The 23054-nt window shown below is 38.5% G+C and overlaps 1 protein-coding gene and 1 long non-coding RNA gene across 36 annotated transcripts in view; one reads left to right on the top strand and one right to left on the bottom strand.

Moving 5' to 3' along the window:
* KMT2C (lysine methyltransferase 2C) overlaps positions 1-23054 on the bottom strand; it is a 203131-nt gene that overhangs the window by 108053 nt on the left and 72024 nt on the right. For 34 of the 35 annotated variants that reach the window (XM_075144199.1, XM_075144194.1, XM_075144189.1 and 31 more), the window contains 3 exons: positions 16354-16560; positions 13439-13578; positions 11700-11809 (listed from right to left, as the gene is read on the bottom strand). In XM_075144199.1, the coding sequence (XP_075000300.1) occupies positions 11700-11809; positions 13439-13578; positions 16354-16560 (457 nt within the window). Of the gene's footprint in view, positions 1-11699; positions 11810-13438; positions 13579-16353; positions 16561-19306; positions 19398-23054 lie in introns of those variants that run through there. The other variant, XM_075144213.1, reaches the window with a different exon arrangement.
* Positions 15827-16296, top strand: LOC142079639 (uncharacterized). Its single transcript, XR_012672736.1, has 2 exons — positions 15827-15908; positions 16124-16296. It is a non-coding gene; the product is annotated as an uncharacterized LOC142079639 (long non-coding RNA).

Below are 23054 nucleotides of genomic sequence, written 5' to 3'. Positions count from 1 at the left end.
CTTTCACATAAAGAGATGACTATCAATAGTAGCCTAGACCATTAGAAAAAAGAGCTTTAATGCACGTAGTGCCTGTATTTATCAGCGAGTGTTATGTACTTGCACATGAAGGGCAGTTGGTCCACATTTGTGAAGATTCATAGGATGTCTCTCTCATGCGTGATTTGTTCCATGTTATTAGAAAAAACACTCAAGGACACCTGCATTAATGGCACTACTTCATACTGATGCCTGCAATATTTATGCTCAATCTGCAGCTCTGGGACAGAACTTACACTAATGGAAGTCAATAACAAAATCTTTAGGGAGTTCAAAACTATTTTTTGCTAATGGTTTGATTTTGCAAGCTGCTGAGTACACCAATCTCAGAAGGAATTTTTAGGCTACTGCTTAAAAGCAAACTGATGCCAACAGACTAATACGAGTACTCCTGAGTTTTAAATTAAAATAAGTTTGTATGATTTTTTTGAGGATGGGTGAAAACCCCAAATGAAAACCCATAATATAATTTATATTAGCAGGAAAAATATTACTCAGACTCTTCTGAGTGGAATAATCAAACCCATTTTATAACTCTAATTTCATTAAAGAGTCTGAACTTTAAAGTTCTCGTTCAAAAAAAAAGCATGTGAACATTAATGAAAAATGTAAAAGACATGCTTAAATAAAATACTGTTTAAAAGGGAAACTGCTACGAAACCGAGATTAGAGTCAATTGTCTAACACTAACCAAACAATGCTACAGCTCAAATATACGTACAACAAGTCCCATAGGACTTGCCCCTTTTGTTCATGTGCTATCTATTAAAGAGCAAGCGTCTGAAGGCAAGGAAGATGCCTTTTTATTTCTATAACGCTGAAAGCATAATGAGGACCCATCCTTGACTAAAACTAACCAATATTAACTGCAAAAGACTGATTAGTCTTTTTTCATAAATGTAACCATCACACAAAGGCAAGATTAGACCCTTAAGCACTAACATTAAAAAAACCAACAGATCGATCCACATTAGCTATGGAAAAGATTGAATATAAAATATTTAAATAAGCAGCAGCCATGAGTGAGGCTGTAGTAAGGTAGGAAAATGAGGATTGCATTCAAGTACCTAAAAAAAGTGAGGAGAGAGGTGGTACTGCTACACTTCCTTGTATGAGTTTCTGTGGGCTTACTGTTGGCATGCTTGTAAATGGGTACAGTTTCCTGCCTTTTTTAAATATATAGAGAGCTCCAGTCTTCTTATCTGCTGAAAATATTAATGGAATAATAATTTAAATAAATTTGTAAATCTTTTCATAGATTTTTTTAAAAGAACACTCTGTAATTTCCTTGTTCCACATGTAAAATTTGGGGGCATTGTATTGTCATTTTCTTTCTTTTGCAGATCTTGAAGGACTATGCCACTGCTGCTGAGCATAGAAAGACAGGAGAAAGGGAGAGCCCAAGTAGCCGTATTCTCATGTTCTGCAACAAAGCACCAAAATGGGTCAGTCCCACCAGCAAACTGAAGCACTAGCTGAGGAAAAAGTACAATCTTGATTTAAGAGAGAGCGCGATTTTCCTTTAGTGGGCTTTCTTTGCTCTTCAGAGATCAGGTTCTCCCTGTTTTTAACACATAAGCCCCCAAAATGACTTGGTATAGATAGATTATAAAATCTTGAAATGAAATGCCCAGGAACAGAGTGCCACCTCAACGTGAACTAGTATGTCATTGCCTTAACGCTTAGAGTAACATTTAAGAAAGACACCCGGGGGCAGGGGGGAAGAGAAAAAAGAATATAGAGAATTTCTTTGGGCATATTATGAAAAAAGTGTTTTCTACTCAAGTCATGCAAAAAGGAAGAAAAGGTCTTTGTGAAACACACTTCACCCGTTTGGAACACACACTAAACAATTTCACTTCAGAGCTTTCAGTAAATTATTTTGGTGAATGTTACTGAATAAAGGAAACCTGCACTGGAAATTCCTTCAGGAACATGAGCCCTTTCATGTTTCTCAGCTAGGCTTTTCGGCTTTCATTTCTGGGCTATTGCTGCTTCTCTCTCAGTCTCTTTCTGTGCCTCTAGTCCATTTTGTCTGCTTCCTACACCTCACAGACTGCCCTTAGCATCTGCAATGCCTATCGTCTATTCAGCATCAAAACCCTCTCAGAAACATCTTTGTAGCAACAATCTCTCTCCCCTGATTCTACTACCCACACATTCGACATCTACAGTTCAAGAAAGGTGCATTTTTCAAAGCATTCACCTTGAAAAAAAAACCCACAGACTGAAAACTCTAAGGCTGACTCTGCTTTCCGACTTCAGTGCCAAGGGAGCGTTCACAGGGCGAGCTCCCACAGAACAGCCTCCTGGCACCACAGCAGGAAACCAGCAGCACCACTGCAGTGGGAGAGAAAAAGGAATAGGCGAGGCTGAAAAATCAAACACTTTGCTTTAGATTAAGCCATACAAACCATCTTAAGGAATGGAGGTTTGGGCTGCCTAAGTAACCCAAGTCTTTTCCCTCCTCATTTGCTACTGTGTTCCAGAAATGCAGTTATGGGAAAGACCTTTTACGTAGATCTGCCTGCCAGAAATTACTTTGTGCTTCTGTTCAGGTCTGCAAAATTGCAGGGGGAACAAGGCAATGAAGTCACAGAAATTGTTTTTGTGCACTGGAAAAAACTGATGGTTTATGAAAAGGTCTCTTTCACTCTGAATAAACTTTACTACATAAACCTAAAATGCATATATTAGAATACAGGCACTAGCCATTGTCCCTTTGCAACAGCTGGCACGGGTTAAGCTCCAGCGCTTATTTCTTATGGACCAAAGAAGGAACAAGACACACTTTCACTCTAATGAGTGAATTATAATGTGCACTGACAATACTACTTGCTATGTAGACAAATTCACAATATTTTTTTTTCATATATTTGGAAACAAAAAGGTAGGGATACAAACACAGCTGTTATTTCACAGAAGGCTCAGGACAAAGCAAATCAAAAACTTAAAAAAAAAATTAGTTTTAAAATGTGCATCTTTACTTCATCTGAGAAGACAAATGCTCCTCCAAACTGTGGTTCATAAATTAATGCCTGCCTTCCTCCCTCTTGTACATAGAATCAACACGTTGAAGATGATACAAAAATTAACTATAGCTAAATAGGTCTCGGATTATCACGTGCTCCTTTTTCTGATCAACAGGGTAGAATTATGATCATAACAGGTTATGAAGCAAGGAACAACTATAAAGACTGAAAAGTCACATTAAAGTATTTGCGCTTGTTACAAACCAAACTCCCAAGCTATTACCCAGAAAAAGCTCCAAATCAAATGCTTTGCCAACATTTGGTACATTGATACTCTACTGTGTATTAATACACAAACAGGACAGTGCGTTTTATGTCTCTCAAGAAAGGAACATTTTCTGTTTCTTCAGATGCTAATTAAAAAAAAGTGCTAAATTGGGGATGTGTCATATAGCCTTGAAATAAGTATTTCTTCACACTTATAAAAGAATTTTCCACCCAGAAAAATCCCAAAGACCTTAACACACTGAAGCATAGTACTAACTTTACGAAATGTTAACAATAAATATGTTAAATAATGGGAAAATAAGTGAAAAATTATGTATTTCTTTAAAATTAAATTTTGGATAGGCACAAAGTCAGATAGCCTGATAATTATCAGATTATCTTAGAAACAAGTTTTTAATTAAATAGTTTCAGTTTAATACTCTATCATTTTATCCCCTTATTTTTTTCACTGCTGGATAACTTTAAAAGTTACTTCATGATAATAGTATATCTCACATCAGGTAATATAAATCTGAAACATCAATCCATCTAACAACTGGTGGGGAAGGAAAAAACAGATCAGCTATTCATTCAACAAACCTCAGTTAGACTATCACAATCAACACTTACAAACTATCTCTCCTTCAGTAACATATAGAGATTTACTTGAGTATCAACTATTACATCAGAAACCCTGGGAAAATAAATGAAGTTTTCTTTCTCAATAAAAGGAATATTCAAAATTAAAATATATTTCAGACCCGTTCTTTCATCAAAAGGGTTTAGACTTTACACTAGCCACACTTCTTCCACGGGCCACTGCCTCTCACTTTATGATCATGCTATTGAGACAGACCATTCTATTTCACAGCAATCCTTTCAAACTTTTAAATACGTCACTGAAGATCCACATCCAAGCGTGGAGTCTAATTAGATCCCAAGGTATCCATACTTTACGTGCCAAAATAATTACACAAATATATTAGAAGCAGAGAAGCGTAGAATTCTTGATTTGCATTTACTCAGTTTTAATGATCACTTCATTTTCTTAAATACTAGCAGGGATATAGAAAAATGTATTTTATTTTGTACTAGAAAATGTGGTCTATGAGACCATTGGGGAAACTGAAAACTGTCTTTTGAAAGCTGAGTCCTAAACTCTGTAGTTTTAAAGGTGGTGTGTTTTGATAGGGAACAAAATTCTTTATCTCTAAGAACTGTATTTTAGTTTTTCTGTCCTGTGTTTCACTGCAGAAATAAAAATAGAATGCACAAAATCCCACTGGATAATTTGGAAAAACAAAAAAAATCATAAAAATTTGGCAAAAGTGACTATAGGGTTAAAAACAACTACTAGGCTAAAAGCTAGTTCTTTTTCTTTTTTTGCATAAAGTATATTAAATTACACTTTATTTGCTTTGGCTCCTAGAGTCAGATTACAGGTGAGAAGAAAACAGGAAAGGGTGAATTTTTCAATAATCCTAGTAATTTCAAATGTCAACCTTCTTCCTTCTTTTTATCTGCTTGTTCTCACTTCTTCCCTATGCCTGGTTCCTCTATTTTGATGTATACTTTTCAAAGCAGCTGCTACAGGACAATGACTTCAAATGAACAACAGTACGTCATGGAAAAGCTTATTTTGGTTCAAACAAAAGAATACTGTAATCATTGTTCATGTGACAATATTAATGAGAATTAAGTTGTAAATCTTACTAAGCAGGCAAATATCTGTTCTCAAATTGCTGGACGTGCAAAAAACTGAACACACATACAGGTCCCATGGCAGCTCTTGAACCTGAACAGATTTACCAAAGCTGTAGTGACATCATTTATGGTGTACAAAGGTGTTCCAGAAGAATTACATGTAGTACACCAAAACCAACTATGAAAATTTTAAGATACCGCAGCTGCTTTGCAGAACTTGGAAAACACAGTTATAAAATAACTGACATAGTGTTTCTGATGTCATTAACAAGCTGTAAGAACAGCCTGATTCACGTTCTCCAAGACACAAATGATCTGTCTTTAGCTGACCAAAATCCAAACCGTTCTGGAACAGAGTAATTCATGGAAGATAATTTACAGCGTTAAAATGTTACCAAAGCTGTACCCTTAGTCATTATGTCTTTCCTTCAAGTACAACGTTTGTCATCATTGGCAGGGAAATGGCTATAAATCTCTAGAGATACTCCAAAATAACAAGAGGGAAATTCATGGAAAACTGAAATACCTCATGGCCCCCACTGCTGAACTGTTACAGTATTTCTAAAACATGCTAGGAACTGAATGAAGCCACTAAACTGACCAAAAGCATATGGAAGTGTCTTCTTGATGAGACGTATGTCACTATTCCTCTAGTCTTTCTCTAGCACTTTCTGTGCTAGAGTTCTCTAAGAGACAGCAACCCATAAGAAAAGTAGAGATGTTATTTTGGACAAATACTTCCTGCAGTACTTCCTTCCTCAGTTGCAAGACAAAAGTAACTACAGGAAAAAAAAAAAAACTCGGTAAGATAAAATCAGAAGCCACTCCAATAGAGCAGCCAGGTAGTCACTCCCAAGCTGCAGTGAAGGGAGATGAAGAGAAGCCAAGTGCCTTGCGTGTGCAAAAGGACCATAAAAAAATCAAGGGTTGGGAGAGGAGCTTCTGAATACCAGAGCTGCTCATTTAGTATCATGTTACAAAGCTTCTCCTTGAAAATGGGCAAATACAGAGGACTCTGCCCAGAAATGGTATAAATTATGATAGATGACATTCTTTATGCATTTTTCCCTGGCTTTAAGAATTACTAGCTCTTACAATAATGAAAAAGGAAGAAGGGAGCTTTTAGAGCACCAAGGAACTGCAAATCCTGCACTCTATTTTGAAAAAAATACACCGCTATGTGCTCTGTTCAGGTAGGTTGAGATGTGCATGAAGCCAACAGCATCCCTGTCTTCAGGAGTCTATCATTTTTCACACATAGTTTTCATGCAGACAGAAAGTAAAACTAGCTGAAAAATTGCTATGGCTAAATGGGCACAATCCTCCACAGTGTATGAAGTTAATAGTATATTAAGATGTTGATGCTTATCTTTACATACAAGGAACAATAAAAGGAAGTATCAATTTAGCCAAATCGGTTTTCCACTTAAAGCAGCACAAGTAAACATACGCACATACCACTAAAAACATGGACAAGTCTCAACAAGATGAGAAGTGTACTGATGCTAAGGGGTGAAGATACATTCAGAATATGGACAACCACTTTACAAAAAAGTATAAACATTTTAAATGTTTCCCAACTTTCCCCTCAATTTATTTCTTTATGGTCTAGCTTGGTAAGCGTCATGCTAGAATCGAGCCTTGAGCAAAGAATTAAAAACAGTAGATGGAAAGGGCTTTAAGAAACAATTTGAGTGAGATATTTAATATGCAAGCCTTGTAACACTGCCCCAACTTGGAAGCATCTACAAACAGCGCAATCTCCTGCCTCTGGTGGCAGAATTTCAAGATTGCATTACCATGTGAAAAGGGCTTACAGGAGAGAGGAGTGTCAAAACAGCAGATCATTTTGAGTTTGGAACAAGGCAAGATACTATTGATTAGCTTGCCTCTATGCAAAGCAACAACTCCTACAGTTCTCAGCAATGATAACATGCCAAACACAGCCTGCAGCAGCTCAGAAGGAGCTGAAAACAGCTGCCTTGTACTGAGAAAAGATACTGCCCTGATTAACTAAAAGAAAAATGGATGTGTAGGAGAAGAAGACAGCAATTTTTCAGCTGTCTGGTTGCAAGAGTCTTGGTCCTGAAGAAACACTTGACTATTACTGGAAAAATGAAAGCTGTGAAGTAGGTTTCCATTTTATAAAATGGAAACAGAGTAATATAGTATTTTGGAACAACTGCTTTAGACACTTCGTTACTATCATGTTTCCCCTATTCAGTCTCTAAGTAGATAGGAACCTCTTTCTTGGTTTCCACCAATACTGTTTTCTTTGACTTTATTGTCCTTGACAAATTCTCCCAGACTTGTAAACTGCTTTCTACATCTTATCAGAAGAGGAAGCTGGCTGGGAAAGTTACCACTGCATTCCTTTCTTGCGCACAGTTTGTTGAGAAGTGGTTCAAACACATTATCTGCTGAGTCTTCCTTAAATTCAATTCTTGAATTGAGCTACTTACATATTGGGGGAAAAAAGCAGCCCACCTTATTTGGGACTTTGTAGCACACAGAAGAGCTATGGCTAGACAACGTAAGGCAGACAAGTAGTAAACTTCATTATTTCCTCAGCTGACTGTAGAGAAACAGCCACCTACTCAATATATGGAAAATAAACAAGGAAATTATAAAGCAGTATTTAAAAACACCTGAAAATATTTCAGAAACCACTCCTGTTAAAAGCTGAGCAGATGCAAGCCCTAAAGCCCTCCATTTTAAATGGTAGTGCCAGTAAGTTCACACTTCCAAATATCAAAAAGCGGCATAGTTAAGAAAGCATAAGACTGAAGCCAGAGGTATAAGAAAAAGCAGAAAACTCTGCTTGTCCCCATTTATTATTTTTTTCAGCAAAAACTCTGATTTCTGTTCAGTCAGTTTCCTTTGCTTAGTTTATCTTACTAAGTCTCCACCTCATATCATCTTTGCATCTTACCACAAATATCTGTAGAAACACCTTACTGATAAAACTCTATCTTCATAAAGCTGACAATATGACATCTTCTTTACTACGGTAATTTTTATGTACTGAGTAGAGTACTTATGAATTATAAGAAAATTTAGTTAAGTTTTGGACCAAGCAAATCACTGGAAGTTTTCTCTCCCCCTGTCTATATTCCAAAGAGTTCTTTTCTTTCAAAACTTGAAACAAAATTATTCCAAAATCCCATGAAAACCTGTTAAAGTAGTTGGGGAAGGAACTGCCATGTCTGGGTGTTCAGGCTCTTTAACTTACATACTGCACAAGCTCCAGAGGTAAGTATGTGAATTCTTAAGCGTCATCTTGAGAAAAGCTCTGACACTATGCTTGTCGCCTGGATCACCAGTTCTACCTTATGACTTTTTAAACTTCGAAAGTGGTTCTGAGAAAGTCCATGACTCTCATTTGCTGAGATAAGCAAGGTAAGCAAGACAAGCAATGAGATTAAATGAGTCACCTACACCACCCGTAAGGGCTAGAGCACATCTACTGTCATAAACTTAACTGTATATTCCAGCTTTTATTTGTCAGTTGTTATAAAACAACATGATGCACAAGATTTCAAATACCTCACATATACAGATGTATGCATGTGCACTCATTAATATTAAAGAGAGACAAACCCAAAACTTTGAAAGCAAGTCAAAGAACCCACCTACGTCTAGACACAAATACGTGTAACAAACTGGTCAGATGTCTTTGCCAGGCCTTCAAAATGAGTGAACCAAAAGAACGAACTCAAGAAGAAAGACACGCTAAGCAGGCTATTTTGTGAAACATGCACAGATATTGAGATCTCTATAGTACTGTATTTTAAACCTTCAGCAAACACGGGCCAAGAAGAAAACCAAAATGAATTAACATACATACTTTGGAATAGGTCAATGAAATATGTCCACACAAGCTTTATTAATGAAATCACAAGTTCAGTGAAGCCAAATGGACATCTCAACTGGTAAACAGAGTAATAAGAAACACTGTCATATCCAGTTAAAACAGATTTGCAAACAATAGGCAGCCTAACTAATGAGAAACATGAATCTAACTTACAAATTAAAGAGACCCTCAAGGTAAGAACAGACCCAAAACACCCTCCACAAATTAAAAGACTTAAACCAATGGACTACACTATCAAGAAGAAGTTCTTTACATGTCAAAAATTAATCTGTACATGAACATAAGGAGAAGAAAACGTACTTTCCCAGCTAAGGGAAGATGTCAATGCTGCAGACCACATCATAAACCCATGTCATGCCAGAGGGACTTCCAAGAAGACAGAAATCCCCAACCAAGCAAACAACAACAAAAAAACCCAAACCAAATTTGGTGGCAAGTAGAGGAAATAGCATACAGCTTGTTCTTATTTAACCTATTTTTCTGTATGCCCTGAGCACATACTTGCATCTGCATTGCCAACAGTATTCAGAAGATTTAAATAGAAACTTTACTTTTAAAATGCAGTAACATCACATTAGAAAGAAGCCCAAAATTTTAGCAAAAGCAAAGCACGAGAAGCTGTAAATACAAAAACATACATTAAATTAATTGCTATACCTTTCATTCAAAACTTTTTAAAATACCTTGTGCACAGAAAATTTCTTCCCTTAGGCTTTTCCACTATCACATAGGATAACCAACACCTTATACTTTTTTGTGCCTTCTTTAGCTTACCGACAAGTTAAAAAGCAGTGGAAAAATTATTACCAAGCACTACAGCCTGTTCACAAGCAAACACAAGATTGCTTGGGCTGCAAACCAGTTATACACAAACTCTTTGAGCAACCCCCACATTGCTGCTCCATGGTCAGGAACAGACAACTACAGAAGAGTGTGCTCCTTATTTCTTGAAAAAAAAAACAAACCCAAAAAATTCCCTGGTGTGATCGTGGGATAAAGATGTCCCATTTTGTCTAGCTTTTCCTCTAGAATCAATCACAGTTGTGCTTTTATTCTGCCCTCCCTGGGGATGTCACAAGAAGGATAAAAGAGAATAACCAAAACGTCATTCTTTGCTGGCTGACCGCTGTATAACAGCAAAGAAAGTTTCTCAACGGTTTCAGCAAAGGTTGAATAGAAAATACACAGAATGGCAATCGATTCAAATTTCTCTCATCTCTCTGCATTGCACTAAAACATGTGCAACAGGGGTATCTAAAAATTATTTGCAGAATTTGAAAAGGTTAGTAGGGAAGCTACAGAGCAGCACATGAAAAGACTGGGCTGAAATGGAAACTATCACACCAGAGAGATGTGTGATTCTTTGAGAATTCTAATTTAAATATTTGCATTATAAACATCTACACAAAACTTAAAATGTACTAATGACGTGAAGGTGAGGCACCATCACCCTGAGGCACAGGGGAGGAGGAAGGTACCATACAGAAAGAAACAGAACTGAAATAAATGGAAACAGGATGAAATTCAATAGAGCAAAATACAGGCTTGAACACTGCAGCAAGGATTTCTGTTAGAAACCAAAATATCATAATGAAAATTACTACAGATGGCACTGAGCTAATCACAAAATGACTACAAGCCACCATCATCAGCCAAAAACAAGGAGATGAAAACTTTTCAGCAGGAGATTTGGGGAAAAAGAAAAAGTAATCGATTTTGGATGTTCTTTCAATTCTTTTTATAATTTTTTTATACATGCACACACACACATAGAAATGCTTTAACATCTTCAAGCTGATGACTTAATACTGTCAGGTTCATTCATTCTGAATAGTCTTTTATATTGAAAGCAGATACACAGAAATGAATTAAATTATTCAAAGCAAAGCATTTATTCAATATAAGTATATGTAAAAGTAGAAGGCACAAGGAAAGCTGTATTATAGGGTTTGTATTGAAAGACTGATTTAAAGCAGCTTTTTAGTCCACACAATGGAGAGCATTTACTGGTATCTTCCGCATCGTTTTTTTATTTTAATATAATGCATGAAAAACTTTAAGAATCGAGTAAAAATAAGCATGATCACGAGAAAAATAGCAAAAATTACACAGATCTGTTGATAGCATAGCTGATTAATATAGAAAAAGCTAAAATTATTAAAATAATCTACCAGACATGACTAAATACGACCAAAAAATATAACTACACGTGGTAAAAACAATGTGAAATAGATCTCTTCATCATTTCAAAATGGCATCAGAATATGACAACAAAAGGAGTCCGCCCTTTTCCAAGGGACCTACTTTTCCAAATACATTACCATTTCAAATTACAAGACTAAATATTTATATATGTATTTCTATCAATATTTAAAGTAACAACATAGGCTTTGTAGCAAACACTAGTTTTCTTACACCAACCTGCTTTTTCAAACTGGTATGAAAGTAACTGAGAATTTGTTTTTACTATATTTGAATCATATAATTTCAGAATATAAAATGGCAAAACAGGTATTTCCTCTACCTAGCAGGACATTTGCTAATTTGAACTCAACTTTTCTTTTGTCTGTATTTTGTTTTCATCAGCCAGCTACTTTCTACATTCTGGTTACCTCAAAACTAAATGATATATTCCATGCAACTCCATAAGTCTTTTTAATAAATTACAAGAGTAGCTTTTATCATGAAGACCTGTCCCAAGAAACCTTATTATAAACGTGAGCTCAGAGATCCGTACGTGGATATTTTTGGTCATATCTTGTACTGCATTAGACTACTGTCTTTTTTTCAACCCCCAACCCCCACTGTCTTACTGGATTGAGCATTCAAGTCTTTTTACTCACTTCTGTGCTCCCTGAGACAACAGCTTTGTCCACGTTCACCGATAGCTGCTCTTCAGTCTGGCAGACTCCCAATGACCACTCCGCACAGCGGTGATGAGCCCAGCAATGACCTAATGCATTATGAAAGAAAAAGAGCTTCAGTTGTACAACTCTGTCAAGCATTTCCTGTAAGTATGGAACTTAGTTCTAGTAGTAAACACTTGCCAAAAGAAATGAATAGTCTCTCTTCCTCCTGTTTTCCTTCTTGCAACATTTAATGCCCTTATTATCATACACTGAATATACTGCAGTTACTATCAGACACTAATTAGCATGCAATTTTTTTTTTTAACGTAACACGCCTTCCTCTTCATTTCAGCACATTCTGTGTATCTGTTTCTAATTTTCAGATGTTCGATCATATAATCACAACAGTGAGGTGTATATGATTCTGTGATTCTATATGCAATGTTTGTGTGACACACTCACACATGGAGTTACATTTGATCTTATATTTCACTGTAGATAACATTTGTCTGTGTATGTACTCATAAGATTCCCAAGGACCGGATACAGATCTGTATGTTCATGTAGAACATGCTCACATGATGCTTTAGAATTCTACAGAAAACTTTTAAAAGCTCAAAATACAGCATGAACAGAAACACCATATAAATGACTGAGAAAACTGTGTCAATACAACAAACACATTATAGAGATATAATTAGAAATGTTTATCTACATAACAAAAAAATTCAGAATTTGCAGAATTCAACAAGTATCTCTTAAAGGAAATTTCTAATTCAATTCTGGGAAAAACAATGTAAATGATGTGTACTTCCGAAGGAATTCTGTGACAGCTTTATACTAGATTAGAAATGATGCTTTACATTAGCTGTTGAAATTAGGTACTTGATTAACTTAATCATTCAGCAACAAAAAAACTCCCCCCAAAAATCTCTGTAAGGGCTTGGGAAGAGTCGTCTACAAATAATAACAACTTAAAAAAATTTAGATAAACCACCCCGCCCATCCATACACATTATGGTATAACTATTTAAAACAAACCACTAAATGTTTTTTTTTTGTATTAATTAGACTTTGAAATGACCTTCCACACTCATGAAAGAATGACATTTATATTATTGCATAAATATATTTCCATTTTTGAGGCAAAATACATGAGTGGACTACTGGCATCAAAGCATCTGGACATAGATGCTTTCTGAAAAAGTAATTCATAACTGAGTAAAAAGAAAAGTTCCATTAAAATGAAAGAGCAGATGACACCAGACAGTTTTCTGACAGAAAACCTGCAGATACTGGAAACATGCAAGTTATTATGCCTCTATTTTTCTAGCAATACTGCTCTTTTAAATCTTCCATTCCATTATTTCTGATAACCCTGCATTAGCAGCAGATTAGGTAAGGCTACAGCATTAGGACTTCAAGAATTAAATTAAGCTGTGTCTCATTTTGTTTTCCTTTTCTCCCCAAAATAGAATCACGATACTGAAGATACTACCACCTGAACACAAATATTTCCCTATACAAAGCTGACAACAATTCTGTACAGTACCTGAAGAGGAGACTATACAAAAACACCACCTAACATTGGCAAAAGCTACGAAAGCATCATCAAACACTTGACAAACACCAGAGCACAGAAAACCAACATCTGAAAAACTTCACTCATTGTCATCGTAGCTACTGTACTACTACTGGATGGGAAAAAAAAAGAGGATAGCAACATATCTTACCTGTTGGCTCAAATAAGGCTTGAACATCAATGTCATCTGGTAAGCCAACTAAACTGAGTTCATCCCAGAATTTGACAACCTGATCGTCAGAAGCAGTTTGGGTGCTTACACTTGTACATGATGCTACACTCGATCGAGATCTGTATCAGGGAGCAGAATAACAAACTTAAAACATTCTTTGTTCAATTAGCTAGATACTTGTAAATGATCCAAAATTCAGGGAAAGTTAATATACATTTTTCCAAGCATAATAAAATATAAATCAACACGAACAAAAATCTTTCTTCCTCATACTTTAGTTCAACATTTTTCCCAATAACCAAGTTTTCAGTTAAAGCTGCTATTCAATAGACAAAAAAAAGTGCTTGGTAAAATGCCCCTCCCCAGCTCTCTTCCAATTCTTCAGGACACACATGCTTTTTTTTTTTAAAGTCCACTTCTGTTTTATATTAAGACTTGCCCAACCCTTAGAATGGAGAATTAGGTAACAGCAAGCAGTCTGTGTTACTCTGGCGAAGAAGAGATGTAGAAGGAAGAGAAGAGAGTGGTCTAAGTGGAGAGCACCAGCTGCAGCTTTCACATGGCCCTCTCTCTGCAGTCTTAACAGCTGGGCCAGGGCACAGCACTGACAGTATCCTCAAAGCAGACTGCCACGGCCAGAGGTAAGGTGCCTGGATAAAATACAGCAACTATGGGGGGAAGGTAGAAAAAAGACCAGGAGTGAAAAAGCTGCTTGGAAGTAAGTATCTTTATCCAATGCCACCAAGATGTTTAAAAAAAAAAGGAGGGGACTGGGACAGGAAGAAAGGAGCAGGGAGGGAATTGACAAATGTGATATTAAGACTACTATATTGTGCTGACACAGGAGGATCTAGTTTATAACCTTATTAATTTGTTCCCCAAATTCTAATCTCAACAGAAAACAATAAAACTCAGATTACTCCATTTAAAAAAAAAAACAGAAGTGATGATTCCTCCTCCTTTATTTCTTGCAGGCAAAAAACTATCTTGGACATCTAAGGCCGTGCATTAGGCTTACTGGTAAAAGAGACCTGATGTCATCTGATGCTTCAGCGGTTGGTAGAAAGGAGGTGCTGCGCTTTCTATTAAGGTTCTTTAAACTTCATTTTTCTCCCCCATTAATAACTCAAATGCATTTGCTGTTATTTCTGAGCTTCTAGAGTTGAAACAGCACAAACCCACCTCTCTTTCCTGACTGCTCTCCTACTTATAACCTCAGGATGCTGAAAAACGTCCTACCACCAACCAGACAAGAAATAAACACTGGAATTTTAACCTGCGATAACTTTGCCTTCCTGAAAACCATGCATGCTGTACTTCAACAATTACATTCAGAAATACATGAAAAAAGCTTAGCGCGGGGGGGGGGGGGGGGGGGGGAGACTAACATCCCTCTTGCAGTGCCAAAGAAAGCTTAAAAGCTTTCACTTATGACATGATATCCTTGTGCCCCACGTCATGACAGAGGCTGAACACCAACACCCCCGCCCCCCCTCCCCAAACTCCCTAACTCTGGCACTATTGACACTAAGACTCCCCTTACTAACGCATTAAGTTAACCTATTCTGTTCAATAAAGCTGGTTCCTGAACACCACCCGTGTCCAGCGGAGCCAGCTCTAACATTAAACTGCTGCTCGAAACACGGGACTTCAAAGGAACGTTAAGAAAAAACTAAATCCCAATTGACAAGGCATTTTTAATATTAAAAAAAATATTTCTCACAAGGTCAAACTGATCCATTCAACGAACGCCCCAGTTTAACCCGCAATTAAATATTTTTGAGCGCATTTCGGTCAGATTTGAAGAACAGCCGCCCCGCCCGGCCTCCGACGCCACGGCCCCTCAGGAGGCCGCGGCCCCTCAGGCGGCTCCGCCTCACGGGCGGGCGCGGCCACCGCCTCCCTCATTGTTTCACTTCCTCGGCCGGGCCCCGCGGGCTGGCGGCGGCCCCGCGCCCGCAGCCAATCCCCGGCCTCCAGCGCGGCGCGGCCGGCCCCGGGCCTGGCGGCCGCCCACGGCCCCGCCGGCCGCCCACGCCACCGCCTGCCGCCACCCGCCATCGCCGCCCTGCTCCCGAGCCGCGCGGGCTTTGCGCTTCCCCCAGGGCTGCAAACCCCTCTGCCGCGCAGCCGGCGCCGAGCGATCCGCCTGTTCACAGGCAGCCGCTGAAGCCAAACCGCGTCTAACCGCGGGGACAGCCCGGTTAGAGGGAATCCCCGCACCTGTGGAAAAACGCACGTGCAGAGAGGTGTAAAAACACGCTTCTCCCATCAGTCACGTCTTACGTGCCATCGCCAGACACGCCACATACTGAACAAAACTTCACCGTGGAGCTGCGTTCGTTCCTGTCATTCTCCAGAACGACTGAGGGGACTCGGGGACGCTGCCCTTTCGATGGCTTAGAACCACCCTGTTGGGACACCTGCCAAGGAACCCCACTTCTGAAGGGTAAGAAACACGTGCTGTGTGCCTGCGAGCAGGCTGTCGCCGTTGCAAGAGCCAGCTCTGGAGGGCAAGGGGAAAAAGCTTCAACAAGATGGGCTTCTAGTTACTCCAGTCTACAAAACACACGTCTCAAAAGTCCGTTATCTTCTACCCTTGGGCATACTTTTACTTCAACCTGTGTTTTACAATAACTGTGTTTCTTTTCTATGTTCTTCCAGAGCCAAGATTCTCACTGGAGGGGAGAAACCAACCAATCTTTAAAAAGCGGAAGAGACAGCTATTCCTATACTGCTTGTGTTTTGTTTTCCAAAAAAGAAAAGACCAATATTAATGCACCGCATTTTCATAAATACAAGTTACTTGCCTATTGCAGTACGGTATCTGTAAAGATGCTTCCTGAACTTCATGCAAAACAAAAAAATACATATTTATTGTAGAACGGACTTACTTCTTCTGTCCTCTTTGTTTGCGCGGCACTGAATTTTGCCTTGGAGTTCTCTCACAAGCTCCATCGGTGCTGTCGCTGGCTTCACTCTTATTTAAAGGCTGGTTTTTCCATGGGATAACATACCCAGGAGTTGGACTGAATTGTTTTAAGTCTCCTTGTCCTAATGAGCTCCGTTCTCCACAGTAACAAAAGGCGCAGAGTTGTTCGCTGTGAAAGGGAAGATAATTACTTCTTTTTTTGGAGGGAAATAGCACAGGATACCCCATCAAAGAGAAACTTTCATGCCAATTTAACCCTTTATAACAAAACAATAGAAGCTCCCAAGTGCTCTCAGGTATCAGAATTCAGCATTCAGGAACACTATTTCCAGCTAATTTAAAGTTACATTAAATGGACTTTTTGTTCACAAAAGTGCGTGATTAACAAAACACACACCACCGATAATATTCAAATGATTAATATAACAACCTTTTTGTTCAAAAATTCTGTATCTCTAGACGCACAATTGCTAAAAGGCGTCAGAAAACAGCGCCAAAAAAAAAAGACAAGAATGGGAGGAAGAACTTTTAAACACCTCACACCCATTAAAAGAACTCAGTGCTGCCATCACAGAAAAGGCAAAGCCTTTTTGCACAGTTAGCACATTACTACACATACACATTTCTGTAAGCACAAACACCTTATGTGTAACACAATGTGCAAATACTATACACCAAAAGGTTTAATGAAACATGGAAAAAATTGAATGATGAGAAAATCACAGCAATGGCTACAGCCACACATACCACGGCATACGACATACACAAATCCAAATATCCTCATTTATTTTAATATTTAAAAACAAAACAATACCTAAAAGTTTTACTAGAGGAAAGTTATATTTACAAAACTGTGACCACTACAATATCCCTGTACCATTTGCAATTATGTTTTAACATGTATAGCATAGCAACAGCATTGAAATGACAGCTCTGACAGCGCTCCTTGTGTCACATCATATGGAAGCTACTGAAAAATATTTCTATAATAAACATATCCATAAACTTAAAATGTGAACTTCTGCAACTAATGCAGTTTGCATTAAAGGAAAGCCATTTAACACATTTTTATGCTTAAATGAGCAATTCTGTTTTCTTCATATTTATGCCCCTAAGACCCTAAAAAGATGCCTCAGGGAATCAGGCACTTGGATAGAGGCTTGGTTTAGCCTGGATCCCACTTAAATAGATTTCAGTGGATCTGCAAGGTGGCACGTTTCGGTTTGGGGCACTCTGTGTTGGGTGGGTGGGTGGAGGGAGGTAAGGTGGGAGGAAGAGAAAATCTTAAGGCTAAACTCCTGTATAATACTCATTAAATTCTGGGGGGAAAAATACAGTGTCTGTGCTTTTCAGCCAGGTGAGGCAACAGAAAAAGTGAAAGTAGAAAAAGAAAAGTTCCAGACCAGACCAGAAGACACTGAGAATCCAACAAAGCCCCTTAGATTTGGTTTAACATACTCTGGAACGCGTCTTTTTGCCCTCACAATAGAGCAACACGGGGCAGGGGGAGAGAAAGAAAATACAAGTGGGTACGTAAAATGCCTTTGAACTGCTCTACTATTACAGTACCAGTAATACCAGACAGTCAGATGCTAAGGAAGGGAGCAGCATGTCATGAGCCCAAAATGAAGCCCAGAATGAAGCCAAATACTTTTACTTACGCTCCCTAGGTAGGATTGCACTTTCCCTAAGGCAGATAGACCTTTGGAGACATGCAGGTTGGGAGGCAAGTAAAAATAGGTCCCGTTTATGGTACTCAAATTAAGACCCTACCATAGTACTGTTAGGAAACATTAATCCTCCTATTCATGGCCTCAGCCGCACATCGCTCACTGATACTGCCTGAACGCAGGACCAGCGTGAGCCAGCACAACCCCCGGAGCTGATGGTAAATGTCTGACACGTTCCAGAAATCTTTAGAGAAAGGTACCCGAAGATAAAAAGATGCAAAGAAAATATAGACAAACGTAGCAGAAGAAGGCAGAAGAATGAATAATTACAGCTAAACAGTACGTATGTCTATTTTAAAGCTAGTTTTCAATGTGATACAGCAACAAATAAATTATTATTTGTACGCCAGTGAATATAACCACTAGACTACCAGTGAAACCTGATCTGGCTTCGCAGGCAGAGTTTGTAAGGGGGAAAGCAAAGCTATTTATGCTAGTTGAGACTAGAGAGACTTGTGAGGAGACTTAAGAGATTTAAACAGGCAGCACCATGGTATATAAATTACACTAGTTACAAACACAAGATTATCCACAGTGGAATAAATAATTATTCATACATCCTGTTAGGACAGACTATCACTGCTCATTAAAAGACTCAAGGATAATTATGACTAAATACACAAAGCTCCTTAAAGTGAAGTCGCAGCAAATATGCAATAACGATAAGGTATATAAAAGAGAAATACGAAACAGTAATTAAAAAAAAATAAACTAACTTTTAAAGTGGTATTATTTGAAAAAGGAATACAGGGGTAAAGCAGATATTCCTGGAGCTTGTAAGGCAGCTCCGGTATCACAACTTCCAGCAGTAGCTTTCTGCAGGCAGAGTGAAGTGAAACAACAGGAGCAGCAAGTTTCACAGCTACTCTGCAGCGTGGTGCGGACAGCTGTGAAGCTGTCAAGAATCATATGGTTTGTGCTACTGCTCCCGCTCCAGCAAAGCTGGGGAGCGCAGCTGAAGCAAGCACTCGCCGCGGGGAGGGGGCTGGGGGAACCCTTTGCTAAAGGTTTGCGAACACACAGATGCAGAAGTAAAAGGCAGGAGCAGCAGAACATTCCCAGACCACAGCCGAGAGACTGTGGGGCTGAGATAGAGGGGAGAGATTACAAAAGAGGGAAAAAAGGTTTCACACTTTCCAGGGAGGGTAAGCAGAGGGGCTTCAAATGTATCAGGCACCCAAATACCTAGAGACAACCAGCGGCAGCGTACTCCCTGCCTAGCATCTGGATGCTAGAGAGACCCTCCGCAGGAAAGCCATGGTCCTCCGCCTCCCAACATGTCACGTTGCTGATTTGTCATGCAGTACAAAGCGGCCAGTTCCATCACGTTAGCCTTTTAGGTTTAAGTGCTCAGTAAATATTTTAAGTTATGTCTGTATGGGCAGAAGGTAGAGATTTTATTCCTATCATCTGAGGATTGCAGAAAGTACTTACAAATCTACTTTCCATATGTCAATATGCAATTAGATGATCTAAATCTGTGATGCAAGAAGAGCTCTCATATTGAAGATAACGAAACTGAGATACTGGCAACTCTTAAGATCAAACCCTAGATCTGTTATCATAATTAGCATATTTTCAGAACAGGCTAATTCAAAATGGGATAACAAGCAAGAGACGATGTGTCACGTATCTTTTTATAAGCTACTAAGGAAAACAAGAAAGAGAAAGCTCACCAATATTCCCTTTAAGACATCTCTATGATGCTCCAAACCAAAATATAAAGTCATCATTATCTGTAACTTCAACTTAATTCCTAAATTTTCCCAGAACAAATGTTACCTTTTTATATAGGTTTAAAATTCCGCAGATGGTTTATTACCAGTAGGTGCTTATACAACTCACCTCATCCCAAAGGATTTCATACATCTATATGCACACAAATTTTAATATATGATGCAGAAAAAAAAAATTGTTCAGAACAAACCAGACATACAACTGGGTTTAGGGGGAATGCAATAAGAGGCAATAAGGCTAATGTCTGAAGCTAGTGTCTGTTCCTACCAAGCCATGACAGATGCCTTTTCTAACAAGAAACACGTCAATCTCAGCCCTTTGCCACAGCCATTTTCTTCTGCAAGTTCTTATTTCATCAAGTTGCCCTATTAGTGCCTCTTCCTCATGAAAAATTTACTCAACCCCCTGACAAGAATCTAAGATGCTACAATCCTCCACAGTCCACATCCCAACAAAGGAAAACAAAATGCCCTCCAGCCAGTTAATCTTGGAGGAAGGGAGAAGAACAGTCACTATTTCCTCTACTTGACCGATGACATACAGTCATTAGGACTCATCCTAAAACAGAGACTTTCCCGTTGAAAGGGGTTCATTTCAACACATGCAGTATTGGGCAACTAGTTGCACAACATTAAATTACAACCAGAGAAAGAGAAACATCTTCTGGCTTGCTTGCAAATACTCAGTTAGAGAATTAAGGTAAAATTGACAGTCCCCAAACCTTTTATTTTTTTTAAACAGAATTATTCTAAGGCTGACCATCGGGATTACCAACATTTCAAGTGCCACTGTAGTTATATTCCCAAGAGTAAGCAGAAGCCCCTCCTGGATCCTTCTGAGTTGGGAAATGGCACTGGGGTATCCTGTGTCAGCCAAGGCTCCTTGACAATAAGCAGATGTGCAGACTGACTGACGTAAACATGTTTTGTTTGTGTGGCGTCCTGTATCACACTTGTGTCTGCACAAGTACCATGCTGTGCAGCTGGTGGAAATCTTCAGATTGGTCCGCGTGAGTCTGTGCGACCCTCAACAGTATCAGATACGACCTCTCACTCTCCTGCCTATTTTTCATACCCGAGCAGAAAACACGACAGTCTGCAGTGATATGGGGCACTGCCATCCACCCACCTCTGTGTATACAGAATTTCCCGTCCTCATTTTCATAGGAATAACTCATTTCTGTGTCTCCAGAACCCCCGTACAGCTGAATGCCAAGGAAGACAGCAAGTGGCCTATGTTGAGCATGTCTATCAGTAAGACGCTTGAAGTTATACAACCCTTTTAGTACTAAATGGTGAAGGAGGTGGACTGAAGAAAATCCTGCAGCCACCTGTTCTCCAGCGAGGTGTTAAAGATCCCCTTCTTTCAGAAGAACATGCACAGGGGAATCCAAGCATCCTACAGAGATGAATGGAAACTGTCAAGAGCAAGAGAAATACAAACTCATGGATTCAGCTCAAGAGATGCTCTCCTCTTACCTCTTCTCAAATCCCTCCCAGCCTACTGTGGGACACCAATTATCAAAAGAAGTTTTACTGTGCATCCACCTTTTCAATCAATCTCAATAAAAGCAGAGGTCATTGTTGCTGTCTGAACAGGAAAAGGCAATAGATTGTATCTGAGAAAATCCAAGGCATGGCAATTCCAGTAAGATCCACTAGCTATAACCGTCCCCTTAACATTAAATACTAAGTTACAGATGATCACTACTGCCATTTGCTATGATAATGATCGCACTAAAGTTAAAAAAAAAGAAAAACTCGAAAGCATAAAAATAAAGATCTATTGCATTCATGCTTTGGCTTGAGAAAGAAGGTGAAGAGGATATAATTTGATTTTTGCTATGATTTTGTGTTTTTAAAGGAATTATGCAATAATTTTCCTCAGTGTCTGGAAATGCCTTCAGGATGTCTTTTTCACACACACTTTAGCAGGTGAAACTGAGAAGCATAAAACCTTGGGTTGTGTCAGCAAAGTTGTTACAGAAATTTAAAATGTTTTTAACATCTATTTTTCACAATTAAACTTAGGCTCAGTAAAATGAAATGGAATATTTGGGAGCAAAACAGAACTTCAGAGCATTGTTTCTACTGATTACCGAAGCAGACTGATGAGAATTGGCCTTGAGAATTCTTCTCCCACCTAACCCTGTTAGTAGTTTTAACATATGTTAAAAGGCTAAATTAAACGCTGCAGGGGACCTACTATTTATTCAGCTATGCCAAGTTGTGCTAATGCACAAACTACTTTGCCCTCACTCTCGTTTTATGTTGTGTTATTTAAAGAGTAAATTGTTCTTCTCCTTAGTGAAGATGCACCATTGTATCATTCATGTAAATTCAAATCAAGACTTGCAAGCTGGATTTCAAGTGAAAAAAAGATTTCTGGCTTAAAACAATGCCAGGGGTCTGCATCAGTGTAAGTTCTAATATATGTGAGACATTCACAGAGGTGAAGCTGTTCTAAAACTCAGGGGTTTAGATTAAGCTTTTCAGCGTCATCTAAATACCCTGTAAATATCTGGACTTCGATAATGAAGAAGTTTGAGCAAGGAAACCACCGAAGAAAACTCATTAGGTGATGCATAACAACTTCACATTGATACAGGGTTAACGACCCAATAAATCACCCTTCTGAATGAATGATTCTAAGGACAGAGGAGGATGAAAAGTGCAACACAGAGATACCACAAAGAGAAAGATGCAAAAGTTCTCAGCCGCAAGCTATATTTAAGCGTTTGACATGCAAAGTGTTCTCTTTCCAATAGGAAATGGAATCACAGAACAACTTGAAATTTTGAAGTGGTTTGACACTATTACACAGAGTTGGTTTTGAAATGAGTATTTAGCTTGTGCAGCACAATTCCTTTTAAAAAAGGAGGGCGGGAGGGAGTTCATATGAACTTCAGGTGAAGAATTTTAAAACTTTAAGTTTGCACCAAGCAATTAAACTGCATTAGACAATAATTGCTTTCCAATTTTTTCAAACCAGCACAGCTGGAGTTCTACAGCCATATAATCAACTTAATGATACTCTTCTCGTCTGAAAGAAAGAAAACATTACTCTCCAAACACCACCACCAAAACAATACATTTTACTGACATTTTAAAATTTAAAAAATATGAAAATATGCTCTTATTTACCATCAATACGTGTCAGCTTTCATTCAAATAAATGTTTAAAGCTCAGTTAGAAT

Source organism: Calonectris borealis, chromosome 2 (assembly GCF_964195595.1).
Source record: "Calonectris borealis chromosome 2, bCalBor7.hap1.2, whole genome shotgun sequence".
Classification (NCBI taxonomy): domain Eukaryota; kingdom Metazoa; phylum Chordata; class Aves; order Procellariiformes; family Procellariidae; genus Calonectris; species Calonectris borealis.
The sequence above is the reverse complement of the archived record's forward strand: the minus strand, read 5'-3'. Positions and strand labels throughout refer to the sequence as shown.